General features: G+C 40.2%; 1 protein-coding gene across 6 annotated transcripts in view; it reads left to right on the top strand.

Moving 5' to 3' along the window:
* The window catches only part of FGGY (FGGY carbohydrate kinase domain containing), a 398,623-nt gene that overhangs the window by 130,197 nt on the left and 241,711 nt on the right, over window positions 1–26,715 (top strand). For all 6 annotated transcript variants that reach the window (XM_036446820.2, XM_036446819.2, XM_045584552.1 and 3 more), the window contains exon 6: window positions 23,304–23,419. In XM_036446820.2, the coding sequence (XP_036302713.1) occupies window positions 23,304–23,419 (116 nt within the window). The remainder of the gene's footprint in view (window positions 1–23,303; window positions 23,420–26,715) is intronic.

The raw sequence follows: 26,715 nt of genomic DNA, 5'->3' as shown, positions 1-26,715 counted from the left end.
TGGGCGATCTGGGGTAATAAGTGAGTGACAACAGGTGCAGATTTCATTACACCCTTCTGAACTCAGCCCATAGTTCTTTCTTTGATTATTTTCACCAAACACCCTTGCTTGAATTGTGTCCAATAAATTTTATAGCTGCATGATCTTGTTTCAGAGCCGAAGGGAGATTTTTCTCTCTCCCTGGATAAATGATGCCTAAGTCAAAACCCCACTTCCTGCCCCTCCTCAGTCCTTAAGACATAAGTACCCCCAGGCCTGAGCTGCTGGGCCTGGGATCTTCAGTCTCCCACTCGTGGGAAGAGCTAATTTTCTGGTCTCCTTTTAGAAAAGCCAAGAATTATCTGGCAGAGAATTACCCACATTAGAAAATAATTACTTGGCGTCTCTGCCCTGTGATAACTAGAGCCCCAGGCAGATCTTTCCCACCAGTGTCCGCACCCACTTCTATTTAAAGCAAAGTATTGCTCCAAAGGCCTCAAAAGCCCCTTCTGAAGGTTCTCTCTGGCACGTTGTGGCATGAACCACCCTGAAGGGTGGCATGAAACAAGGATTTGTTTCAAGGCTTTTTGGTACAAAGGCCCAGGGTAGTGAGCCATTTTATATCATATTTGAAGACTTGAATGGCTTTTGCAGGTGCTGGACGTGTTTGTGGGCCCTGCATGCAAACTTGAGGTTAGGCCAGATCAGGGTTCCTTCAGCAATCAGCTGTGGTCTGAGAAGAGAATTGTTTCTGATAAGATCCTGTGTTTTGTTTTGTTTTTTGACACTTTTCTATTTTGATACTTGCTCAACTGCCCTATTCTCCCATGTGGAGACTGTGTGTGTGTGTGTGTGTGTGTGTGTGTGTGTGTGTGTCCATCTGGCCCCCAATATATGTAGAAGAGAGATGGTGGATTTGTCCATTTGTTACTGGGGATGACCTGAATACAGCTGGTGAGCTACCTCAGGCCCATCAGAATCTAACAATGCCATGCATCTCATGGTTTAAACACTGCTCTCCACTGATCCCCTCACATGCTGTTTGTCCTGTACTTCTCTCCTGAGCTCCAGACTGAAGAGCAAGCTTATCATTAGAGACCTCTGCTTGCTGGCTCTCAGGTTCTTCAGCCTCAACTTACTTTCTCTGAAATAAACTTGCTTTTCATCTAGTGGTTCCTGTCATGGTGAAGGTGCTGTCATAACTTATCCAAACAAAAATCCTTGATATCACACCTTCCACATTCATTACCATTGCCGACATGATGGGCAGACACTAGCTAGTGCCTCTCTCTTGTCCCTGGGGTCCATTATCCTCCTAACTGGGCTCCTTGGCTCTAGTCATCTTTCTGACGTTCTCTAGCTTCTACACCACCTCACCCACTAACTACTCCTCATTCCTCACTCCTCACCCTCACCAAGCCAAGCTCTGTCTAGTCTTATCTTTAAGTGTGGATCTGATATTGCTTGTCTATTTAAAACCTTCAGTAGCATCCCATGCCTACAGGATTCAAGTATTAACTCCCTTGAAGGCATATAAGACCCACCGTAATCAAGCTAATTCTTGATACTCCTTCCCTCCCTTGCCCCATCCCCACCCTCTGGGTAGAGGAGATCAAAAGGCATAACTCCCTTTATTCTCTTTCAACTTTACTCTTTCTCAACTGTTTGTATTTTTTTTATATATATTATTTCCTTTGCTAATAAGGCCTTTAATTGGCTACCCAATGAACTCCGGCACTGCTGTATTACTAGGCAATAGCGTTACCTATGCTTAAATGAGAGAGCTTGTGTTGTTAGTCCAGGGATTGATGCTTTTCATGACATCCACCAAGAACCCAGGTAGCTTTCATGCTGAACCATCCTTAATGTGATGCCCTCGCCTCCATGGGCCAAGCTGGCTTTCAGCTACAAGCTCCTTCCAGGCAGCAGGATGGAGCATGGATGAAGGAGAAATACTCCTTCTCTTCTTAGGGGCACATTCTAAGGGCTAACATATCTCTCCTTCCAATCTGTTATGGTCCTCTACCTGTGTGTGCAGCAGCAGCAGCAACAGTAATGGCGGTGGTGGTAGATCTCTAGCAAAAGTTGTAATAGGAGTAGGAAGAGTAGGACCGGCAGTCAGAGTGGAAGTAGGATTATAATTTCCATTCACAGTTTCAGAAGAGGGTGAAAGGTTAAGAATCCTGACCAAGGTCACACAACTAAGTAAACAGCAAAGCCAGCATGGAACCAGAGCTGTTTTGTTCAGAGCCCACCACTAGGCTGTGGCAACCTTTTGGTCCAGTCACATTGCATGACAATTGTTCCTACTAGATTCTGAACTCCCAAGTGGAAGGACTTATCTAGTTCACCTTTGTGTTTGCCGACCAAGGATAGAGTCGGTAACCAGTACATATTCCAGCTTATAAATCCGGGTTTCTAAGTCTTGATATTCTTGACATTTAGGACCAGATAGTTCCTTGTGGTGCAGTTGTCCTGTTGGGCATTATAGAATGTTCAGCACCAACCTTGGCATCTACACACTGGATGCCAGTGGCACACCCTTCTAACCCTCAACGCCCTCAGGAAGACCACAGATGTCTCCAGACATTGCTCCCTTTCCCCGGGGAGGCAAATCTTTCCAGTTAAGAACCACTGATTTATCCTACCCTCCCTCTCTGAATGTCTCACCAGGATAAGATTTCCTCCCACAGGCAGGCATTTGCTCTTGATAGATGTCTGCCCTTATCTGGTAACAGAGAAGTGGAACGACAGGGGTGAGGAGCCATGAGTTTGTCTTGTCACAGCCCAGGAAAGGGAAGAACTCTGGCGTTTACTTTTATAACTGGGACTAAAATTAGCACTCAGGGGTGATCTTTGTTTACCACTGCCAAAGACTACTGTCCTTGGAGAAAGGTCAAGAAAAACTAGACAGGAGGTGGGTGTTTACAAGTTCTGTCCATACTATCTCATGATACTAACCCACAGGCTCTCATTTCCCTGACCCCTTGTTAATTAGAGCTGAAGAGGCCACATGGGGAACTTCGGACATTGGTTTCTGACTTTGAAGTAGGATCCAGAACCCAGGACGACGTCCTGGACGCATTGCTCTACCTCATCCCCATGCCTAGTCTCAGTCAGGTCCTGTGATGCCCCTCCTTGGTAGCTTCTCTTCTTCATGGCTCTTGGGGGCAGAGAAGGGGTAGGGAGCAGGCTCAGAGTTCTGTTGTTTCCTAAAGAGCCCTGTGTTTTAATTTCTATTATGTGCAAAATAACTGCCATGACCACCAAATCGGTGTTCTTCTGGATTGGTGGTTGGAGATAGCTCCAGAGATTCAATCAAGAAGGGAAAAAGGTGTGGCAGCAGAGATGAGCCTACTCTTGCCCTAATGACAATAATGCTACCCATCCCATAGTAGAGCTGTCTCTATAGGCCAGACACTAGCTAAGTGCACAGTCCGCATCAATCTAGACCGGCCCTTTCTCAGTTATGGCAAGATCTAGAGATAGCTGAGTAAGCTCATCTTCAGGTCTTCTGTACCTTCTTAAAACCTAAGGAAGGCATGCAAACCCTTGCTTTTTTTTTTTTTTTTTTTTTTTTTTTTTTTTTTAGCAAATAGAAATATTTGCGATCTTGGTTTCTGTTCTCACTGACACAACTACCTTGTGTGTACACATCTCACTGTCTACTCATTTATAATGACTTACAAGAAGTTATGCAACTGACATTTGTTTAAGAGAATCTGGAAGAAAAATCACAGTTGCTAATATTAGTGATAACTTGGGCTGTGCAACTTTGACTCAGTGACTTAGTTTAATTCCATGTCTTCTAACCAGAACTGTTGGGAGGCAAAAATCAGATGTGTCAACAATGCATAACAGGCTGCTGGGTCAGAGCTGCCTCCATTTTTTCCTTTGGTCATCATGGCTGTCCTCCTGGCTGGATCACTGCCCTCTCCCTTCATCCCTCTTCACTGGACAGTGCTTGTTTATTCTGTAGGTTTCCACTTAGATGTCACGTCCCCAAGCAGTCTGTCCCAGACCCTCAGAGTTCATTCAGCCCTTCTTATTATATGATTTCACGGTACCTTGCACTTTCCCCACGTAAGGCAATTGAATCTGTGTAATTACAGGTTAATCATTGGCCCCTCTTCCTCCCTCCTGTGTTCAGGAGAGTAGAGAGCATATCTTGTATTTCCTTCAGTGATTGGCACACAATGGACATTCAGATTGACAGTCACTTAAGTCAACCTGTTAGTGGCTTCCATGTCATTAAATCCTCTTATATTTGGTTTTACTTTTTATTTTGGAAAAATTCAGAGATTAATTCAATAGGAAAGAGAATAGTGTAATGACATTTCAGGTGCCCGTTACATGAAGTGGCTGAGAACATATTTGTCTTACATTCTGCTTCCTATGCAATGGGTCTAGGAACTGCTTTAGGGGGAACGTTAGAAAAATACTTCATATATGTTAACACTGATGTTATAAACATGTATCAAGATGTAGCTTGCTCTGCATTGATGTCCATGTGCACATGTGCCTCTGGCAGTGATGGCATGAATGTACCAGCATAAAAGGAAACATGTAATTTAAAATGTTCTGGTTTGGAGTTTCTGAATAAATGTATTGGAAAACATGAATATTTCAATATCATGTGGAATTAGGCTTGAGGGACTAGCTCTGACTGTTTGGGGGAAATCGGAGTCAGTTTATAGGCTGGCAAGAGAATTGTGTCGTGATATAAAATCTACCCTTGCCACATGGTCTTTGCACCAGTCTGGGAGAGAGATTGGGGTTCTAGAACATACTATGTAAAATGGAGATTTCCTATATGGTCTAATGGGCAGATTTCAGGGGAAGTTTGAAGTACATGTGTGTGTGAGTGTGTGTGTGTGTGTGTGTGTGTGTGTGTGTGTGTGTTTAAATGTGGCAAGGTGAAGAAATATGAGTGCTGCTAACAATAGGTATTGTTCACTGAGGGCTGCATGGGTCTGTTGCTGTGCCAGGTCCTTCACAGTATATCTGTTCCTTACAACAAGGACAAGGTTTTAAGTTTGATGTCACTCCCCCCTCCTAAATGTGAGAAAATGGGCAGGATCAGAGAGTTTCCCAAGCCTGCTCCAGAGCAAGCACAAAGCTGGGGTTTAAATCCAGGCCTGCCCGATTTCAAAGCCTTGGCCCTTTCTATAATATAATACTACACAGCATTCTCAGGCATCCTCTTTGTTTGCTTGTGGGGTAAGTATCAGTTGGAAACTTATTCACTTCTTTCTTCATTTTATTTATAACTCAGAATGCTTTACAAATTCTGCAGAAGTAGCTAGCTCTAAGGTTCAGGCATAGCATAGATTTTTTTTTTTTTTTTTTTTTTTTTTTTTTTTTTTTAGTGGCTGATGGCATTTTTCTCCTCTTCTGGTTTGGAAAGATTTTTCACAGTCAGATACCTACTATGACAACTGTTTAAAACCCTTCTTGAAGGTGCCAAGTCCATTCCATTAGCTGTTCTTCCACTAGGCAGTCAAATCCATTCTGAATGCATTTCTGTGGATGCAAAGCCAAAGGTTTTGGTTGGCAGCTATCAGTTAATAGACTAGATTGTAACTTTTCAATACAGTATTAGGAATTCTGTTAGAAAATAATGCCATAATAAATCTGTTCTGATTTATTCCAGTTGAAGGGGGACATAATTAGGAAGTGAATTTATTTTGACTCAAGAATAATAAATACCTTTTGATTCACATTTAGTGATTTACAGACTGGGTCACTTACCTAACCCCAGCCAACTTTCAAGTTTTTGTTCTTATTACTTCCCAACACCTGCCTTTGCTCAGGTTACATGAGGCCATTCCCTGTTCCCAGGCATGATTCAAATATTCGTATTCTGTGTCTTTGTTTATGTTTATCACATTTATCATCTTAGAATATTTAAGATCTACTTTATAATCTACTTCTTCCTCAAAGTTTTTTTCCTAGCATTTGACAGCTCAACTACAGATTGCCTTTCTATTCTTTGTTACTCCATAGTTTGTATTTTTTGAATGCTGCTTATTAGGTCTCACATCACAGTTATGGATGGAGTAATTTTCTCTCCTCCAGTGGACTGAGAGGACTGGGACTCATGTTTTATTTCCATGCTCCTGACACCTTGTACAGAATTCGCACTTCATAGCCACTCAATATATTTTATTAAATTGAAATTTAAAAAGGAAACTTGTGTGCTTTTATTTAAATAAGACTATAAATTAGGCACAACTGTCCTCATGAATTTGAAATTCTCAGAAACGTTATTCTTAAGTGGTGTTCTTTTATTGAGATCGAAGAGGTTGGCTTTACTTAAGGGGGGACACACAGTGCTCACCTCTATCTCTCTGTGGTGCCTTGCAAAGCGCCGGCAGAATAAGCATGGAGTTCCTCCATGAATGGATGGAGCATTCTATGTGGTTTTACCCCTAAGTTTGCAGAGGGGGACACCATTTGGGCTCAGGATTAGTGAGCAAGTTCCAGATATGAACTTAGAATTTGACTTTTTGCTTAATTTTATGTTGAATTGAGCAAGGCTGGGCTGATTGCTTCTATCATTTTTTCATTTAGTTCAAATAATGTTCATCCAGTTAGAGCTGGACACAACCTGATTTCTCCGGACTGTCCTTAGCTAGTACTGTCTCAAAGCAAGTTTTCTTTGAGTAATTATTGTTTCATTATTATTTTCTTTATATGAGATGGTGATAGTGATAATGATGTTGGTGGTGAAAAGGAGAACAAAAATAGTTATCTTTTATTGGGCATGTGCTGTGTACCATGCTCCATGCTTTATGTGAAGACTCACTGAATTTATGAGATAAGTACTACTGTTACCCTCCTTAACAGACAAAAATAAAAAAGAAAAAAAAGAAAAAAAGAAGTGCAGGGAGGTTGTCTCACTCACTGGTGAATGGTGGCATCACCATGTCTGAGCTAAAACCTTTACTCTGCAAATGTTCAGCAATGCGGTGTGAAATCAAAAGACTGGACAAGTCCTTGGGAGGCCAGCTAGACCATCTCCCACCTGAGGCAGGATCATACTAGAAGTGATGCCTTGGTGCATAGATTGCCTGAAACATCTCATACACAATGTCCTTCCACCTGGTGAACTCAGGCTCACATGCCAGGACTCACAGCTCAAACTACTCCTCTAAAGGAAGCTTCCTTAATGTTCCCATGGAGAGTTGACCTCTTTCTCTTGTTCCTCCTAAATATCTTACATTTCACCAGTGAAATTCCCCCACCTCCATCATGCAGAGGGTGTGTTCCTATGTTTATAGTATTATAGTTAAGGACATAGGCTCTGAAGTTGTTTAGTGTCAAATGCTGACTCTACCCATGTTGGTAGGTGGTCTTAGGATACTTTTCTCTCCTGATAGAATAATAATTTCTTCTTCTTCTTTAAAATTTTTTTTATTCATTTCAGAGAGAAGAAAGGAGAGGGAGTTAGAGATAGAAACATCAATGATGAGAGAGAATCATTAATTGGCTGCCTCCTGCATGTCCTCATATTAGGGATTGAGCCCAAAACCCACGCATGTGCCCTGACCTGAATTGAACCAGTTAACCTCCTGGTGCATGAGACGATGACCAATTACAGAGCCACACAGACCAGGCTCATCTTTTTTTAAATCCTCACATGAGGTTATGTATAGAGTTGGAGGGAGAGAGGGAGGGAGAGAGGAGGGAGGGAGGGAGGGGGGAGGGAGGGAGGGAGAGAAGGAGAGAGGTTCACACCCCGACCAGGGATCAATCCTACAACCTAGGTATGTTCCTTAATCAGGAATAGAACCCACAACCTTTTGGTGAATGTGATGATGCTCCAACCAACTGAGCTACCTGGCCAGTGAAAGATTGGTAATTTCTTGAGATCAGAGAAATGATATTTACTATGAATGGCTTAAATCTCAAAATTGCTACATTATTTTTTTCTTTTAACTTTAAAACCTTTTAATTTTGAAATATATGCTCACAGAAAATTCCAAAGAAATGACAATTATGTCCTTGTACTGTTTACTCTCCCTTAGTGTTGACATCTTGCATAGCTATAATACAATAAGAAAAACAGAAAGCCTATATTGGTACCATCAACAGAACTTATAAAAAATTGTGTTCTTGACATTAATAGCAAGTCTGTCTCTATCTTACTTCAGAAGAGCTGACATACTATTTCTGCCAGTTAGTTTATGATCTTAATTCCTGAAGGGCATTGAGAACTAAGATTGTTTGTTGTTGTAGTTTTCAATAGACTGTATTTTTAGAGTAGTTTTAAGTTCATAGCAAAATTGAGGGCAAGATACAGAGATTGGCTTTATATTTTCTCCTCTCACATATGCATAGTCTTCCCCATTATCAATCTCCCCCATCAGAGTAGTGCATTTGTTAAAATTGATGAACCTGCACTGACACATCATTGTCACCCAAAGTCCATGTTGTACATTATGGTTCCTTAGTGATGTTGTGAATTCTATGTGTTCACCATTGTAGTATGGAGCAGAGTAGTTTCACTTCCCTAAAAACCCTCTGTGTTCTGCCTATTGATCCCTTGAGAACCTAGTTTTGAGTTTTGTTTCTTTTTCTTTTCTATTTCTACTTCCTGATCCTTTTCTTTCCTTCCTTTTTAAAAAAAAATATATTTTATTGATTTTTTTACAGAGAGAAAGGGAGAGAGATAGAGAGCTAGAAACGTCGATGAGAGAGAAACATCAACCAGCTGCCTCTTGCACACCCCCTACCGGAGATGTGCCTGCAACCAATGTACATGCCCTTGACCGGAATCAAACCTGGGACCTTTCAGTCTGCAGACCACAACACTCTACCACTGAGCCAAACCGGTTTCGGCTCTTTCCTTCCTTTTTTTTTTAAAGAAAAAAGATGCTTTGAAAGTTATGAAGACTTCAAGCCTTTGCTTGTGGTTTACCAAGTCATTTTCTTTAATATTTTTAATGTTTTCTCCTCTTGGCCTTGTTTGAAAAGTCTTAATCTGGCTTTCTCCCTTTGTGCCAGAGAGATACTTCTTTTGTTAAAAGTCTCAGCACTGTGAGCTAAGTAAACTCTGTAGGTGCTGGAAGAACCAACATCATAACTGAGAAGGCCACTAATATCACTATGGTGACCTCCTCATATCATTACAGCCACTGTCATTATGTTATCCCTCGGTCACCTGGAGCACAGTGAGTCCTGCCAGAGGGAGAACAGGGTAAGCGAAAGCATTCTAGTGCTTTTCCATTTTGCATCACGGGAGAGATATGGCACTATTTCTAGAGACCCAATTAGAACTAGAATAAGAGAACTAGAACCATAAGACCTGCTAAATATCCACATGGGTTATATGTATTATGCACTTGCAGATGGTGTCATTGGGCAACATCAAGCAGAGCAGTTTGGGGTGATTAATGTGAGGGATCATTATTTATTTCAACATCTTATACAGTTGTCAGTGTCTCATTTAAAATAAAGGTAGAGAATATTGGTTGAATGCCTATAGTATGCTAGATATTGTGCTAAAGGATAGCATAATGCAATTGTTATTATTAAGATAATTTGTAAAGATAATCCTAGTTTATCATGAAGAGATTAATTTTCGCCCTGGGCGGTATCGTTTAGTTGGCTGGAGCTTTGTTCCATAATATCCACAATGGTTGCAAGTTCAATCCTGGGTCAGAGAGTATGTGGGAGGCAACTGGTCTGTTTTAATCTCACATATAGATGTTTCTCTCTCTCTCCCTCTTCCTCACCCTCTCTTTTTTCCTTCCTCTCTCTCTAAAATCAATAAAAGCATATTTTAGAGTGAAGATTTTTTAAAAAGCCTAAAAAACCAAAGAGATTAGTTTTTAAAATTTTATATTAAAGAGTATTCTCATGTTAAGATGATGTTTTTTGGATGCACCGGAGGCCAGATATTAATTACAAAGTGGCCTAATAGCCAGGCAGAATTGGAATGCCCTGAGCCAGTTGGCAGGAGCTATTTGAAACTGCCCCCTTTCTCATCCTTTGCCAAGAATCTAACATTATCTCTTCATGGCAGAGCAGCTATGAATGACCATGTATTAATATAAATCTATTTTCCCGCCCCTCCACCACCACCACATAAGGTGCTTTAGAAAGCCTTTACTCCTTCTCATGTATTTCTTGTCTGTTGCATTAGATCCCAGGCTTACTGATATGTACACTTTAGATAACTTTGGATCAGACCAGTACTCAGCTTAACAAATGGCAAGTTTTGGATTTCATTAAGACTAAAGAATGTTGGAAGATAAGGATTGAGTAGATACCACTGTCTGTCCCTGGTGATATACAATGTGTTATCTTCTAACAGGGTGGGCCAAAATGGAAGAGGTATTTGAATACTGGAGTTTATAGCATGTGTGGGAATGTTCTCCTTTCTGAGTTACCCTGGCATAGATGCATGTGTCCTCAGTCTCTTCTGCATTAGAAGACCTAGCTGTGTGACTGGGAATAGGTCTTATTTTCAGTAACCTCATCTGCATCATAGGGTAGATATTGCAGAGGAAGTCAGCAGCAGGGTGTGAGACCTTTCGCCAAGGGTTTAGAAGAACTAGAGGGTGCATCCACGGTTAGTTTTCAGATGGCTGGAGCCACAAGGCTGAGATGAAGCTTCATGCCTAAGAAGTCAGAATAAGCCTGAAATCACTGAGTTAGAAACCCTCCATTTCTAGAATGGAGAAGAAGCTAGAGCAAAGGCAGAGGCAAACTAAAGAGGCTGGGGATGGGGCAAGGTTTGACCATCAAAAGACAGCCCCATTTTAATGGCCCATAGCCACAGACTACTCTTGGCAGATGCTCAGTGGGAACCCTTTACCCCTTAGTGGAATAATCTAAGGCAGTATATATAAATTGTTTTTTTCATGTCCTTCGATAATAGTTCCTTATTACATTTACACTTCCTAGTATTTATTAGAAATTTGAGCGAACCCTTTATAAATTTCTCTCTTCTACTGGACTCTAAACTCCACAAAGGAACAGACAATATCTGTGTGCGATACAAAATAAGTGCTTACTAAATGTTTGTTGAGTGACTGAGTGATGTTAGGGAGGAGGGAGGGAATGGTTCTTTTCCTCCTTTGGCTGTTGCAGGGAGAGGTGCTCACTGAGATGTGTCTGTTCCATACAGTCTCTGGCTTCCCTTGGCACATGTGTTCCTTCCCACTTGGAGTATTCTTTCCTCCCACTGACACTTGCTTCTGCTTCTGCTTTGACTGCTCCTGCCTCTTTCTCGACTCCCACATAGACTGACCATCAATCTCCTTGACATATTTTTTCTTTTGCAAACTTCTCAATGCCTTCAGTTTGGTTACTGTGAACTCAGAATATCCAGGAACCCATTTTGTCTTTTTATGATAATTTTATACATTTCTATTCTTTCTCATTATGGGTTGGCTTTACAGCTGAACTCTCAGAAGCAATCTTAATCTTCATATCTTGAGGGAGCATCTAATTGTTGTCCCTGCATCCTTGCCACATGGTTTGTATCTACCGAACATCCTCATGGGAAAACCTAGCTACTTATTGGTTCTCCAGGGCTCTGTGTTTTTTGAGCTCTTCATCTGCTTTTTTTCCCTTTCTTATTTTTCCTTTATTGAGAAATTAATAAATATTAAGATAACAGAAAAGATAAACACAGAGAAACCAAATATCTCAAAGTTATTATACTCTGTCACATGCACTAATTGGCCTTCAGGGTGGTTTGTTAATATCTATATTAATAATAGAGGAATATGCAAATTGGCCAAGATGCCATCACATAATGATCAATCAGGATGGGGGCGGGGCTGTGGTGGAGAACTCTCAGCAGGCCTGTGCCTGGGGTCCGAAGGGCGCAGAGAGGAAGGGATAGCAGATAGGCAGTTAGGAGGATAAGGCCAGGAGGGGAGACCATATAGACAGTTAGGGAGGTCAGGCAAGGAGGGGAGAACAGTTAGGAGGATAAGGCCAGGAGGGAGAGCAGTTAGGGGGATTAGACTGGTAGGGGAAAACAGGGCCATCAGGCTTGCAAGGAAGCAGTTAGGGGCATCAGGCAGGCAGGCAGGTGAGTGGTTCCAGATTGAGAGAGGGATCTCAGATTGGAGAGGACACAGGCCAGGCTGAAGGACCCACCCCCTCCACCATGCACAAATTTCATGCAAGGGGTCTCTAGTCTTTTTATGAATGCGTTTCAATAAGTACATACTTAACAAGTATAGATTTTTAATTGACCAGATAAGGGTTAGAACCTCTGCATTATTCCTTCCTAATGGTATGACTTGCAGTGAGTTACCCAGTCTTTTTGAGCCTCAGTGTTCTTCTCTACCCAATGGAGATCCTGAGAGTATCCTTACTTGTGGGAACGGTTGCAGTAACCTACATAAAAGTACTGCCTGGTGTGTTATAGGGGCTCAATAAGCTAGCCTTAGTTTTATCCCCTTTTCTTTTGTTCTCTGTCCCTCTCACCCCCCACCCTCCTTGTCTCAGATTGCCTGGAATTATCATCTTTATTTTTCAGGACATAAATCCTAATTCATGAGTAGAGGGGTTTAACCAAGATCTTGGATGTATTGGCAGCGACTTTAGGATCTTTTGTTTTCTAATTCTTAGATCTCTTTCTCTTGGGGGCCTGGGAAAACTTCGTGAACTTGATTATTTATTCAGTTCTTTCATGCTCCCCATATTGTCACGGCCGCATTTGAACCATGTTATCGGCAAGTCTAGCTGAAAAGGCAGTTTAATATTGCCCTGCGTTGCATCATTGCATACATTATTCCGCTTTGTCACGGACCTGTCAGCAAGTCTTGATGAAGTACAGAGTCAATAGTAACAAGCCTGAAATCTGACAGCCTTTTTACAGAAGCAACTCTGATTGGTGCAGGGGTAGTTCTTCAGAAATAAGACCTTCTTGGTCTCTTTGTTGATACAATTAGCCACTTGGTCCAAGTCCTTTCTCCTCAGAAGCTGTGTCTTCAGTGCTGGTAAGTCAGTCTGTTTCATGACTTGGAAAAACAGAGCCATCCTAGGCCTGGGATGCACTGAAGGCTGCAGCCAGAAATATCTTGGTAATTTATCCCCACTCTCAGCTCTAATTATTCTGTTATTCACTAGCTTGCTCGATTGAGACTCTCCAGTTCTGCCTTCTCCAAGCGGAAGAACAAAAGGTTTTCCTTGAAAGTGGGGGCCAGGCAGTGTCAAGGCAGTGAGCTGCACAGAAAGAATGTAGCAGCCCTGACTGAGTTATTGTTTAGAAAATCTTGTTGGAGGAATACGTGATAATGATCAGGCCTCTGGAACTCAGCAGGCCTATGCTTTTGATGTGCACCTAGCTCTGCATAAAAGCCGTTTTCTGCTAAGGCCATTCATGCTCTCAGGAGTGTGGCTGGGATCTTAGTGACCTTTTCCCTGTGTTTCTCCCAGAGTTTGGAATCTCCGACTTGCCTGGAAATACTCTGCGATAGTGAGCTCACAGTAAATATTTTCTGAATTAATGTGGTTTTTAAGATAATGATAACAGATGCCACTATTGATGGTAACAAATGAACTTTACTTATATCCTGCCATTATATATATATATATATATATATATATATATATATATATATATATATATATATATACACACATACACACACACACACACACACACACACAAAAATTGATTTTAGAGAGGAGGGAAGAAGTAGAGAAAGATAGAAACATCAATGATGAGAGGGAATCATTGATCGACTACCTCCTGCACACCCCCTACTGTGGATCAAGCCTGTAACCTGGGCATGTGCCCTGACCTGGAATTGAACTATGAGCCATTCTGGCCAGGCTGTCCTGCTATTTTAATCCTCCTCAGACTCGACTGCTCTGGCCATCCTGTTCTTTCTGTTCTTCTGTGCTCCCAACTAGCAGTAGTTCATTTCTTTTGACAGGTCACAATCCTTCCGAAAAAACAAATCCTCACAGTATAAACCTGGCAGCCAAGAGCACTAGGAGTTAAGTTGGGGTAAAGATCTTTAAGGCTGACTTATCTTGAAGAGACTTGGGAAAAGGCAGGTCCTTCCTCAGTTTCTCTCTCTGTTCATGTCAACATGCCCCTGCCCATAGCTGAGCCTTGTCCTTCACTCTGTCTGAGGATGAACCTCGGCTTCTTTCAGGGTCTGGGAGAAGCACATGGAGGTTTAATTACACCCCATGGGCTTTCAGCCAGCCTGCTGTGTTCAGCCTCACTTCTACTCCCACTTTCAGACATACCTGGTGCCACCACTTCCTGAACTGGGCTGGGTCTCTGCAGGGTATTCATTGTGTTTCTGGGTTTCCCCCAAGTTACTTAGGTTTTATCTTTCCAAGTCTACTAAGAGGGTGACTACTCATCCATCTGTGTTTTCTGGCTTTAGCTTTCTGTTGCTGTCATCTTCTGTCCTGTTTTCTTTGTCACTGTGGGTTTTGCCTTTCTGAAATATTCTTGTACTTCCACTTTTGGGGAATCTGTAAAGGGACTAGAAGTCAACATGTATGGTCAATTGGGTATCTTTACCTGGAAGTCTCTTTTTGTGTTTGTATTTTTCAAAAAAAGGAAAACAGACAGATTAGAGATATAGCATTCTTTTGTATCTGGGGAAGTAGGGGATGGGAGGGATAGATGTAGGCAAATTCATTTTCAAAAAGTTGTCTTTGTGCTGTTGAGGTGGAGAGTCTGTGCAAGGAGCTCAGTGTTCTGCTGCCCTTAAACTCTCCGGGAATCTGACTTTTGTCTCCAGGCCTCCACAGAGAACAATAACTGAAGATATGTAAACAATTAAAAAGTGATTAGGACCCTGAAAGCTTTCTTCAGTAACTGGCATTCTGTGGTTCTCATTCATTAACACAATAAACATATACTGAGCTTGATGCTGGGGAATGACATGATGAGTAAGGCAGATGTGGTCCCTGCTGTGGGAGGTTATGGCCAGGCCTGCTTTACTGAAATTCCCAGAAGGCCAGATGGAGCATCAAGGAATGAAACACAATAAAATAATGACATTCTTTTATGTGAGGAGGTAGAACCTTTAGTACCGCCTGGCTTTCCCACTGATACATACTCTACTTTTAAGATTGTCTTTTTTCACTGTGTTTTCTTTTTTCTTTCTCTCCATATTTAGCCTGCTTTGGTTTCCTTGAGTTTGGCTTTGTGGGTTGATAGCTTTTATTAAACTGAGAAAAAAAATTGGCAGTTGGTTTTTTCAAATATTTACAATTGGATGTTTACTCCTTTGTCAGTTTTATGTTGTTGGGTGTCAGGATTTTGGGGTCTTTCTCTAAGGAGCTATTTTTTTCTGGTAGGTGTTAATGTACTTTTGGCTGAGTTTTATTCTGTAAAGTCTTTTTAAAAGAATTTCTTTAGAGCAGGATCAGAACAGCCTTTCCACCAGGACATTTCAGTCACACTTATAAGGTATATGTCACCGGAATGTCCAGAGTGATTCATGAGGACATTGTACTCTAACTTTAGTAACCCCAATGATCCTCAGTTCTGCGAATTCTGAGAACTGTTCAGCTCACAGCTCTCCTGTCCCTCCGCACCGACATGGAATGTCCGTGTACACATCTGCCTATGGAAGTCAACAGAGATGAAGTGGGGCCCTTGGGCAGATTTTTGGGGCTCTCGTTCTGCATAGCTACCCCCTCTTTGGAAGTCTGTGCCACCACAGTTCCCAGCCACCTCAAATTCTCCGAATTCTGATTTCAGTCTCCTCAGCTTGGTGAAGCTGCTGTGTTTTCCTTGGCATCCCTCTGTCTGCTCCGTGGTCTGGCATGTGCTTCCAGGCAGAAAGCCAGCATGATCCTGGGGCTCACCTCATTTGCTTCCTCCTCTCAGGCATCTGTCCTGCACTGCCTGTTGTTCAAGGTCTGAAAACACTGGTTTCATATTTATTCCCCTAGTTTTCTAGTTGTATAAGGCAGGGGTAGACAATTCATTATCTGTTACTCCATCATGTTTAGAAGCAGAAACGTCTATTAATTTCTACTTCAACACATGTTTCTATCTTGATGTAGCATTTAGCTTTATCAGATACTTTTTATTTTTCTATATGAATTGATCATTTTTCTCTCCTTTAATAAAATACTGTGGTGAAATGCACTCATAGATCTTCTATTATTAAAACATTCTTGAATGTAGTTCATGATATATATTTTCCACATTTTTATATTAAGTTTGGTCCCATCTTATTTAGAATTTTTGATGCCCACATTCATAATGTGAGAGTAGCCCTCTGATATTTGTTTCTCATACTGTCTTTAATTTTTTTAACATAGTTACATTAGCTTTATAAATAACTTGAAAGCATTCCTTCTTCTTTAAGACTCTTGAAATACATTGGAGTACTGTGCTCCTTGAGTATTTGTTAGAATGTTCTACTATAAGCATTTGGGTTTGAAGTTTTATTTGAGGGATGATTTTTACTACTGACTTCATTTTATTAATGATAATAAATCTATTAAGGTTTTCTATGTTTTCTTGAATCAGTATTGATACGGTTTGTTTTTCTAGTTAATTGTTAATTTCATCTGAGCTTTCAAATTCACTGGCATAATGTTGTTTGTGTAATCTTTATTAACTTTCTATTAGTGTCTGCTTTATCTGTAGCTGTATCTGCCATTTTCATTGTAGATGTTTGGGTGGTTTGGGGTGTTTTTGCCTTCACTCCTTTTTCCTCCCTTCAATTATGCCAGAAGTTTCTGTTTCATAGAACTTGTTTTTATAGCCATGTTTGGCTCTGTTGACTTTCTAAATTTTATCTTGTTATTTTATGTCTTATCTGCTTTTATCTTTACTATTTCTTTTAGATCTTTTTCAGATTAATTTATTGATGTTTCTTATTAATAAATTGGCTGCTTAGGGTATTCATTTTCAGACATTTTTCTGTTTCAATAAAAGCTTTCAAAACTAAATTTTTCTGTAAAATACCACTTTACCAATCTAATCTCTGCATGGATTGTAAAACATTTCCTTTCTCTCTCCACTTATAAGAGCATATAGAATTAAATTTGTTGACTCTATTTGAGTCATTTAATACCTCAGCAGTGATATTTCTTATTATCCTATTGCTTTGCCTATTAAAATTTTGAAAGTATAATAAAATCTTTAAATATGAATCTCCTTTTAAGTGCTATTTGTTTTTGAGTTCTTTTGTACAGTTCACACTATGTTATTCCTTACATAAAATTGAATGAATAGTGATATTCTTCTTGGATTTAAGCATTTTGTCATTATGGAATGTTCCTCTTTGTCATGCTAATATATTTTTAATGTTGTACTCTACTTTGGTATTTATATTGTTATTTTAAAGAAATGTTTTTGTTATTTTCTTTTTCAACATTTTTAAAGAAACACACAAACCACTTTATCACATTTTAAAAATACCTGTATTATAAATAGATTGTAGCTTAATTTTAACCTCAATGTAATTATTATTTTAACTAATTGTGGAATTCAGTTCACTCACAGTTGTTATAATAACTGAAATAATTGGTTTTATTTCCTCTATCTTTTTTGTTTTTTTGTTTTTATATATGTTACCCATTTTCCATTTCCTTTTTATTTTAGTTGCTTTACCTTGGTTTCAATGATTTTTTAATTTTCTCTTTATTTTCTTTTTTGCGCATTGTTATTTTAAGAGTTCTATAAGCTTTTTGTTTTTATTAGTGATTGCTTTCTCTGTCCTTACAACCAACATTAAACTTATGTTGAAATAGTTGCTCTGAATCAATTATAGTTTGGTTATGTTCTTTCTTAAGTACTATCCTCAGAGAACATATATAAGAAGTTCACTTTTTCAGTCCTTGCATGTTGAAAATGTTTTCTTTTTTTCCTTGACAGCTGAATATTTTGTCTGGGTATAGGATTCTGGGATCATTTTTCTTAAAAGTCTGTACATTGTTCCACTGTCTTCTGCATTCCAGAGTTGTAGATGAGAATTCCTTAGCTAGTCTAAATCTTTTGCCTTTCTAAGTAACTTATTCTTTCTGTCTGGAAAGTTGTATATTATAATTTTCTGTTTATGCTTGAAATTCAAGTATTTCCTGGATTCACTTCCTGGATTTAATGAGCCTTTTAATCTACAGGCTTAAATCTTGCTTCAGTTCAGTATTAAAAAAAAAAAAATTCTAGTAATGTATTTACTTAATTATAACAACTCCTTCATATGTTTCTTTCTTCTTTTCTTTTTTTCTAAAGAAAAATCTCTTCTGGAATTCCTGTTATTCTCATGTTAGGCTGCTGGATCTGCTCTCTGAGCCTCTAATTTCTTCCCTCATTATCTCTCTCTTTGTGTCTTTGCTTCGGAAAGTAACATATGTCATTCCCTTGCTCTTCCAGATCATTAATTTGATTTTCAACAGTGTGAGTGGTTTTCTTAGTTTTTCTGCAGAAATTTAAAGTTTATCATTTAAAATCAGTGTTGTTAGTTCAGAAAACCTTTCTTTTTTGCATTCTTCTTCTGATTTCTCATTGATTTCATTATTTATGTTCTCTCCCAATTTTTTCATCATTTCTGCATCCATGAGACCTGCCTTATAGATGATCTAGTGATCTTCTCCAAGGAAAATTTATCCTCCTAAGTTAGGTATTGTTTGCACTTGGCCTACTCATTGACCTATGTTATTTTGATGTTCACATAGGTTGGTACCATCTCTTTGGCAAAGTGAAAGCATTGCAAGGCACAGCAGTTGCTCCCAGGGCATTCTGGATGGCAGTGAACCCTTCGTCCTGGTGGGAACAGCACTCCTCTCAGCTCGGGGTGGGGAAAACCCTTTGTTCTGCTACAAAGACCTTGGCTTTATTCATTAACAGTGTAATGTCCTATACTTTTTTCTCATAGAAATTTTTCTGGGGAACCTGTGCCTCAGATGAACTCTCTAAATTTTCCTAATTCCATTGCTTTTATTGATACATATTCATATTATCCAATAGCTGATTTAAAGAAACCCCAATGAAAAGGACTCTTGTAATGTGCCATTAATCCTGATAGAAGATGGAGTTGCCAGAGGCATCTCTGCAGCTGAAAATTTTACTGCTTCCTGGGTTCAGTCATATTCACTCCAAGCATACTCTCTGGCCATCTAATCTGAATTTCTATGAGGACTGAATTTCTATGAGGACTTGCCCTTATTGGGGAGGGGAGGGGATATTTAAGGCATTACTAAATTATTCCTATTTGGAATAATTTAGTAATGCCTGAAAGTGTTGAGTTGTTTCACTATTGATCTGTTACAAACCACAACCAATGCTCAGTGATTTAAGACAATAATCATGGGTAGCTCCTTTAGGCTGTGCTCTGCTGGGTGGTTCTTCTGCTCCAAGATGGACTTTCTAACCTGGGTTTTTGTTGCCTGGGCTTTCTGATACAGGCTAGGCTTGGCAGTCATTGCTCTTCTCCACTGATCCTTCTTCTGGTGCTAATGGGCACCCCCAAGCATTATCTTCTCATGCTGATAACAGAAGTGCAAGAGAGCAAGCAGAAAAGACATCATGCCTCTTGAGGCTTAGAATCCAAACCAGCATGGACAGAATACAAAGTCTAGAAGTAGGAAAGGAGGTCCTGCTCACAGTGACAGGGGAGTGAGAAGAGGAGAGCACTACAAATTGCATGACAGAGGATGTGGATATGTGGAGAGCCATAGATTGGGGGCCAAAACCTCAACCTACCTCAGCTGATAAGAATGATAATGCAATATTTCCAAGTTCTAATACTATCTCAAAGGAGAGAGCTGTGAGTTTAGCTTGGAGATAGCAAGGACATTTTGCAGAGATGACGTTGGAGCTAGATCATAAGAATGATTTGGAGTTTGCAAGTCGACAAGGATGAGTAAAAGCAGTGATCAATTTAGACAAAGGAACAGTCAAAGTAGAGGCACAAAAATCTGTACATGAATGGGCCATTTAGGGAGAGAAGAGTTGTCCTATGTGGTTTGATCGTTAGGAACTATCCTTCCACATCACCCTTTCCTTCATACATTGCTCTTTCCAGTGAGCTGCCGGAGCTTCCAAGGAACTGGAATTTCAGGCATTGAACCTAGGGGAGTTAGCCTACTGAATAATCTACAGAACATGCTACACAGGTGGCTGCCTTCTCTCTATTTAAAAAAAAAAAAGTATCTTGTGAATCAGGTGAAGGATTTAGCACATCCCTATTACATTTCTACTGACACTGTCACACCACTATATCTAGGCCATTTAGCTTAGCTAATTGTGTTCTGCCATCTGAAATTACTTAATAATAAATTTTTTGGCTTTCAAAGTTTAGACCTCACAAAATGTCATCTCCTCTATGGAGCCCTCCTTGAAACTTTTCCCCTTCCTCCTCCCACCAGTTCCTATCAGGTACTCCTGTTAAAGGTTCTCATTTTTCTTTCCACTTCCTTCAGGACATTTTGGCTGTTTGTTAGTATGTGATTTTAAATATGATTGTTTGATCAATTTCTGTCTCCTCAATGAAATTGTCAGCTTACATGAGAGCAGAGGACCAGGTCTTTTGCATACCACTGGTTCCCAACAATCCAGCACAGTGCCAGGTCATACTAACTGTGATACTAAATGTTTAGTGAGTGAATCCATGTGAATGGCTTAATGAGATGCACCTAGTTGGGTGTATGAAATAGGTTTCTTTTTAAAACTATGGTAGCCCTAGCCAGTTATGCTTAGTGGTTAGAGCATCAGCCCATGGACTTAGGGTTCTGGGTTCAATTCCAGTCAAGGGCATGTATCTTGGTTACAGGCTTGATCCCTGGCCCTGGTTTGGGGGCAAATGCGTGGGAGGCAACCAATCAAATGTCTTTTTCACACTGATGTTTCTGTCTCTCCTCCTTCCTTCCACTCTCTCTAAAAAAATCAATAGAAAATATCCTTAGGAGAGGATTAACAAAAAAAAAAATAAAAAAATAAAAAAAATCACAAGCAATTGTGATTTACCATTTAGCTGTGACAAGGTGAACAAGTCATTCTTTAGTGTTTCCATTCAATCAATATTCATTGTGGCTTGACATATGGCTGGATGTGGACTAGGTGATTTTGCTCTGAAGGAGCTGCTGGTTTAGTGGGAGAGATGGAGAAGTGAGTAGGCAAAGGCAGTTACTATAATAAGTGTTAAGATGAGGATATGACAAGAACTTGGCGAAGAGGCTTTGGACTTAGCTTGCCTTCCACAAAGGCCTCGGGAAAAGGGACAATGTGAGCTGAGTCATAGATTCTAAGTGGGAGTTACATGCATAACAGGGAAGAAAACTGTGGGCAGAATGGAGCAAAAGACTCAGTGCCCTGGGAAGTCAGAAATCAAGGCCCACTCTGGGAAACTTTCAATAATTCAGTAGTGCAGAATGGAGTGAGCACGGGTAAGAATGGCAAGCAGAAGGGTCATACTACAAAGGGTCTTTTAAGCCCTGCAGAGGATTGGACTTTCTCCTAAAGGTAATAAGGAATAATCTAAGGATTTTGATTAAGGGTTGATAGCTTCCGATTTTATTTTATGAAATTTGAACACATGTGGGAAACAGATTGGAAGTCAATAGGAATACAGGGAAGATAAATAAAAAGTAGTTAATTACACAGCATGATAAGGGCTGTGATATAGGATCCTCACATGTTCTGGGAGTTCAGAGGAGATGTACCACTCAGAACTGGGGACTCAGCCCAGATTAAAGGAAGTGTTTGTGTAATCAGGGTGAAGAAGCTGGGAAGAATTTTCTAATTAGGAGTACGGCAAAGGCACAGAAATATGCAAGGACATGATTTTTTTTCCCTAGAAAACTGTAAATGATATTTTATTGCTGGAGAGTAGAATATGAAAGGTGAATGGATGAGAAATGAAGCTGGAGAGGAAAACATGTAACATTCACATCTTCCTCTTGTTAAATATTGCTTTTTACTGGAATGTTTGTATATACACCAGGCATTTTTTCCCTTTTTATTGAATTTATTGGGGTGATACTGAATAACACAATTATATAAGTTCCAGGTTCACACTTCTATAATACACTGTACCAGGCATTTTAAAAAAATCTTTTTTATTATAGAGAATTTTGAACATGTATAAGACAGGTTAGTATAATACAAACCACTTACCTGTCACTGAGCCTCACAACCACCAACTCTTGGCCAATTCTTCCCTAACCACAATGCCATTCACTTCCCCTTCTCTTATGATTTTGAAGCAAATTCCTGATATTTTATACATAAACTAGAGGCCTGGTACACGAAATTCATGCACTGGATGGTCGGAAGTGACCAGGGGGTTCTCTCTGCCTGGCCTGTCCCCTCTCACAGTCTAGAACCCCTTGGGGGGACGTCTGCCTGCTGGCTTAGGCCTGCTCCCCATGGTCCTTAGCGCTGCCATGGAGACAAGAATGGATCCTGCCACTGCCACTGCACTGGCCAGCTGGAGCCTGGCTTCTGGTTGAACAGCATTCCTCCTGTGGGAGTCACTGACCACCAGTGGGCAGCTCCTGTGTTGAGCATCTGCCTCCTGGTGGTCAATGTGCATCATAGTGAAAGGTCATTCCACCGTTCAGTTGATTTGCATATTAGTCTTTTATTATATAGGACTAGAGGTCTGATGCATGAAATTCATGCAAGGGTAGGCCTTCCTTTCCCTGGCTGCTGGCTTTGCAGCCCCTGCCTCGAAGCCCTGGCCCTGCCCCCCACCTGCACCCACCTTGGCTTGGCACTGCCTGTGTCTGCCACCACAAACTCCCAGTTCCCCAGTTCCACGGAGGACCTCCACCCCCCCACCCCGATCAATCGGCCCATGACCTGGGCTCCCTCTGCAGGGCGATTGTGGGACGATGGCAGGCCTGGCATCAGTGCTTATCCATATCATAGCATGGTCATCTGGGAGGTCATTCTGCTGTTTGGCCATTCATTAGATTTGCATATTACACTTTTATTATTATAGATAGGATAGTTTACTTTGTATCTCTATAAGAAGAATTTATGAAATGTAACCACAATTATGAATATCATACCTAAAATTTAATATAGTACAGTACTCAATATCATAAAACAGCTGTCAGCATTGTAATTCCTAATTATCTCACAAATGTCATGTAAATATAAATAAACATACAAATATTTACATATACTCTTTGATCAAGATCTAAATACAGGACTGAGGCTCTCATGAAAGTGAAAGAAGGTACATAGTCATTAGTGGGTGTCATTGGGGACTTTTGACTGAACAGGCATATATAATTACCTAGTTAGGTTTATTCTACTTCTTTAACACTACTGCAGCTATCTGGGCAGGTAATTGGAAAAACATAAAGGAAGCCTAGTTCATATTATTGTTTCTATCTCTCTCCCATTTTCTTAGATCTCTGTGCTCCCTGGTGTGCAAGTGGACATACTCTGCAGAGAAAGGCTGGGATGACAGTTTCTGGAAGATGATTGGTCTGGAAGACTTTGTTTCCGATAATTACAGCAAAATAGGTAAAAAACAAAACAAAACAAAAAATCTGGAGAGTGATTATGTCTATATAAATATGAAGATATTGATGGATTTTTGTATGAATTAAAATACAGGGACCTAGCCCTGTTTTACAAGAGTAATGAGTAAGTTAAGGTGGTAGGCTTTTATGGTGGGGCTTACAGAAACTGAGTGGAGATACCAGATATGAAACTGCACTGAAATATAAAATCTTAGACATTAGGCTAGACTGATGAAGGTATTTGCACAGAGAAGCTAGGAATAGCATAATAAAAAAAAGGGGGGTACAGAGGAAGGCATATGCATCATTTCCAGTCATTGCAAGTACAATGTTTTGTGAGTTAGATTCAAGGTAGCAAGCAAGGTCATGAACAGAAACAAATAATTGAAGAGATGAAAATGAGAAGAATCAAGAACAAAACAGAAACTGGAACATGAGCCAGCGGTTTTTGACTAAGGCTATAGGGTTTCAGACTTCCAGTTTTTTGTGGCACTGACTGGTTCATAAAGGTGACTAGTCAGAGTTTACCTGGTGAAAAGAATTCAGATACTATGTTTATATAACAATAGCTGACATTTTCAAGTTTAAAGTTTGCATGTTCATTTCACAGAAAGATATTTATTTCCTGTAGTTATCACTTAGAATTCCAGTAAGCTGTTACCAGGTAAACAAATACATCTGATTAAATAGAATTATATCTGCAGGGTTTAGTGTTTTGGCTAGGATGTTATAAAAATAAATTTTTAAAGTACAGTGGCTTACACAAGATAGAAGGTTATTTCTGTTTCACATGATAGAATAGAGATAAGTGGCTATCATCAGGGGAGCTCTGCTATTTTCACATTGCAGCCTCCAACTTGGGGTCCAGGATAATTGATCCAATTCTCATCAATTTCCAGCCCTTGAGGGGGGATGTGCTTTTGGGGAAGCATAACGTGGATATCAGCCATGCAACTTCTGATCACATCCCATTGATCAGCACTTGTTCTTAAGGCAGGCTGCAAGGGAAGCTGGGAAATGTAGTCATTGGCTGGGCAAACATGGGTCCATTCATGTGACTAGCTAAATGTTAAGCCACCCTTGATAACTGAATCACATAGCAGGCTATTTTAGTTCAACTTTTCTGTGGTGGAGTCCTCATGCCAGCACTGTTAAAGTTCAGGAATATGATAGAAATATGAATATTGCTGAGTTGGAGAGAACATAGCTTGGTTTCTGTGGTCTGTTCAGCTACTAATAAGTCCAGGGGAAAGAACAAAGCCATGTAATTTGCAGAAAGAGCCCTTTCTGAAATTCGGTGTGTGTGTGTGCGGGGTGGGGGGGCGGGTAGTGGGGAGGAGGGGTTCAGTTGAAACCATCTCAGGATCTGAGCTGGTAGAGAAGTGGGGAGGAGCTCAGGACCAGGGGAAGCGAGGAAGAAGCAAAGCCACTGTCATTCATCACCTACTCTCCAAGTCCTTTAACAGATGATTTGTTTTATATATTATCTTGTTTGCCCCTCACCAATCTGTTTGCATAGCTATACCTATTTTACAGATGGTAAAACTGAAACTCAGTTCCTTGTGCATGCGTAAGTTGTAGACTCAGTATTAGAACTGGGTCTCTGACTCCAATTTTCTACTAAAGCAGACTGCTTGGAATATATGAGGCTGAAGGAATTCATGCAATGATATAGTTGGCCTCCAGTGGGGTTAGGCAGCAATTTAACAATTAGAACCCAAGCCAACCTGAGCTAGATTGGAACAAGAGCACATACAATCACATTGCGTACGAGGGCATGAGCATAAGAATTTTGGGAAACACAGTTTAGCCCAGGGTCACAGTGTACTGGTCATTAGTGCTAAGGCATAGCCACCAAGTTCTCAGCCCCCAGTCTGGTGCTTTGGAGGTGGCTTCCCCATGAGCTTCCTACTTTGATGAAGAACCATCAGGATTAAGTGTCAGGGGAGAAGCTCTTGTTCTGTAATAAAGGGTGCAAAGTGGGCCTGCAACTCTGAACTGGAGCTGAGGTAGAGGTAGTTCTGGCACTGTGTGAACTTGGACAAGTTTCGCATTGTTTCTATATCTTGTTTCTATAGTCATGCCTAAGAAAGACATAACTAATGATAGCTACCACTTCTCAGGCATGGTACTGTTGAATTACAGCCATTGTGTTTTTAAATTTTCAAAACTGTGTGATGGAGTTATTTTTATTTACCCTGTCAAACTTAGCTGAAAACTAAGTTTGAGAAAGTGGAAATGTGCCTAATGAATGGTCACACAGTTTGCAAGTGGTAGGCACCGAATTCAAACCTATGTTTGGGTGATTCCAAATCCTGCTTTAACCATTTTGCATACTGACTTCCAAATAACATTATGTGCCTATAGCAGGTAGCAAATAAATAGCACCTTTTCTTCCTTCTTTATATATTCCAAGCACATTTCTGTGTGCTTTTGCATACCTTGTTGCAGGTAATTTTCATAACCAATGATAAAAATACATAGTGTTACCTTGTTCGCAGATGAGACTAAGAGAGATAATCTAGTAATTTCTTCTAACCATATACAAAGCTAATAAGTGATGTTAGGATTGAAAACTTCCCAGTGGGAGGACCTAAGAGGAGCTAATCTTTTATTGGAATACATATGTCAATGTCAATGACTTAATTGTTCCAATGATTTTTAAAATTTATATGCTGCCCTCCAATTTAGTTGCTCTTACTTAAATATTCCCATGATATGCTGAACCTAGCTTATTACAGTACATGTTGATGACCACTTTACATGTATTGATTCCACACTAGACTGTGAGCTTCTTGATATCTGGATTTTCATGTATCTGTCTTTGTATTCCTGCTCCTGTCATAAGGCATCATACATTTTAGTAATTAAACTACTGTTTGATTAGTAAGTAGATTAATAACTGGGATGGCTGGTACTTGGATATTGTTGCCTTTTGCCATTAAAGCTGAAATGATGTTTACTGTTTTTAGCAGTATCTTTGGTGACTTGGACCCAACTTCAACTCTGATTTTCTGATTAATAGTAGACCCTTGAATAATGTCATTTAGTTATAATTTTGATTAGAAAAAAAAATCTATTCCCACTGGGGGCACTGACTGTATGGAGTTTACACATTGGGTCCCAGTCCGAGTGAGGGGCACTGAGAGGGGTTCTGTGATGGAACAGTGTCCTCTTCAGCACTGGCTCCTGTCTTGGGCCCTAAGCTGCCTGGATAGGCTCTGGTCACCTGTGACCCTGAACTGGAATAATAAGGTTTGAAAATCATCATATATAATTATCATATTTGTTTCTATT

This window comes from Pipistrellus kuhlii, unplaced genomic scaffold (genome assembly GCF_014108245.1).
Source record: "Pipistrellus kuhlii isolate mPipKuh1 unplaced genomic scaffold, mPipKuh1.p scaffold_m20_p_2, whole genome shotgun sequence".
NCBI classification, from domain to species: Eukaryota; Metazoa; Chordata; class Mammalia; order Chiroptera; family Vespertilionidae; genus Pipistrellus; species Pipistrellus kuhlii.
This window is presented reverse-complemented; position numbering and strand designations above follow the sequence as displayed.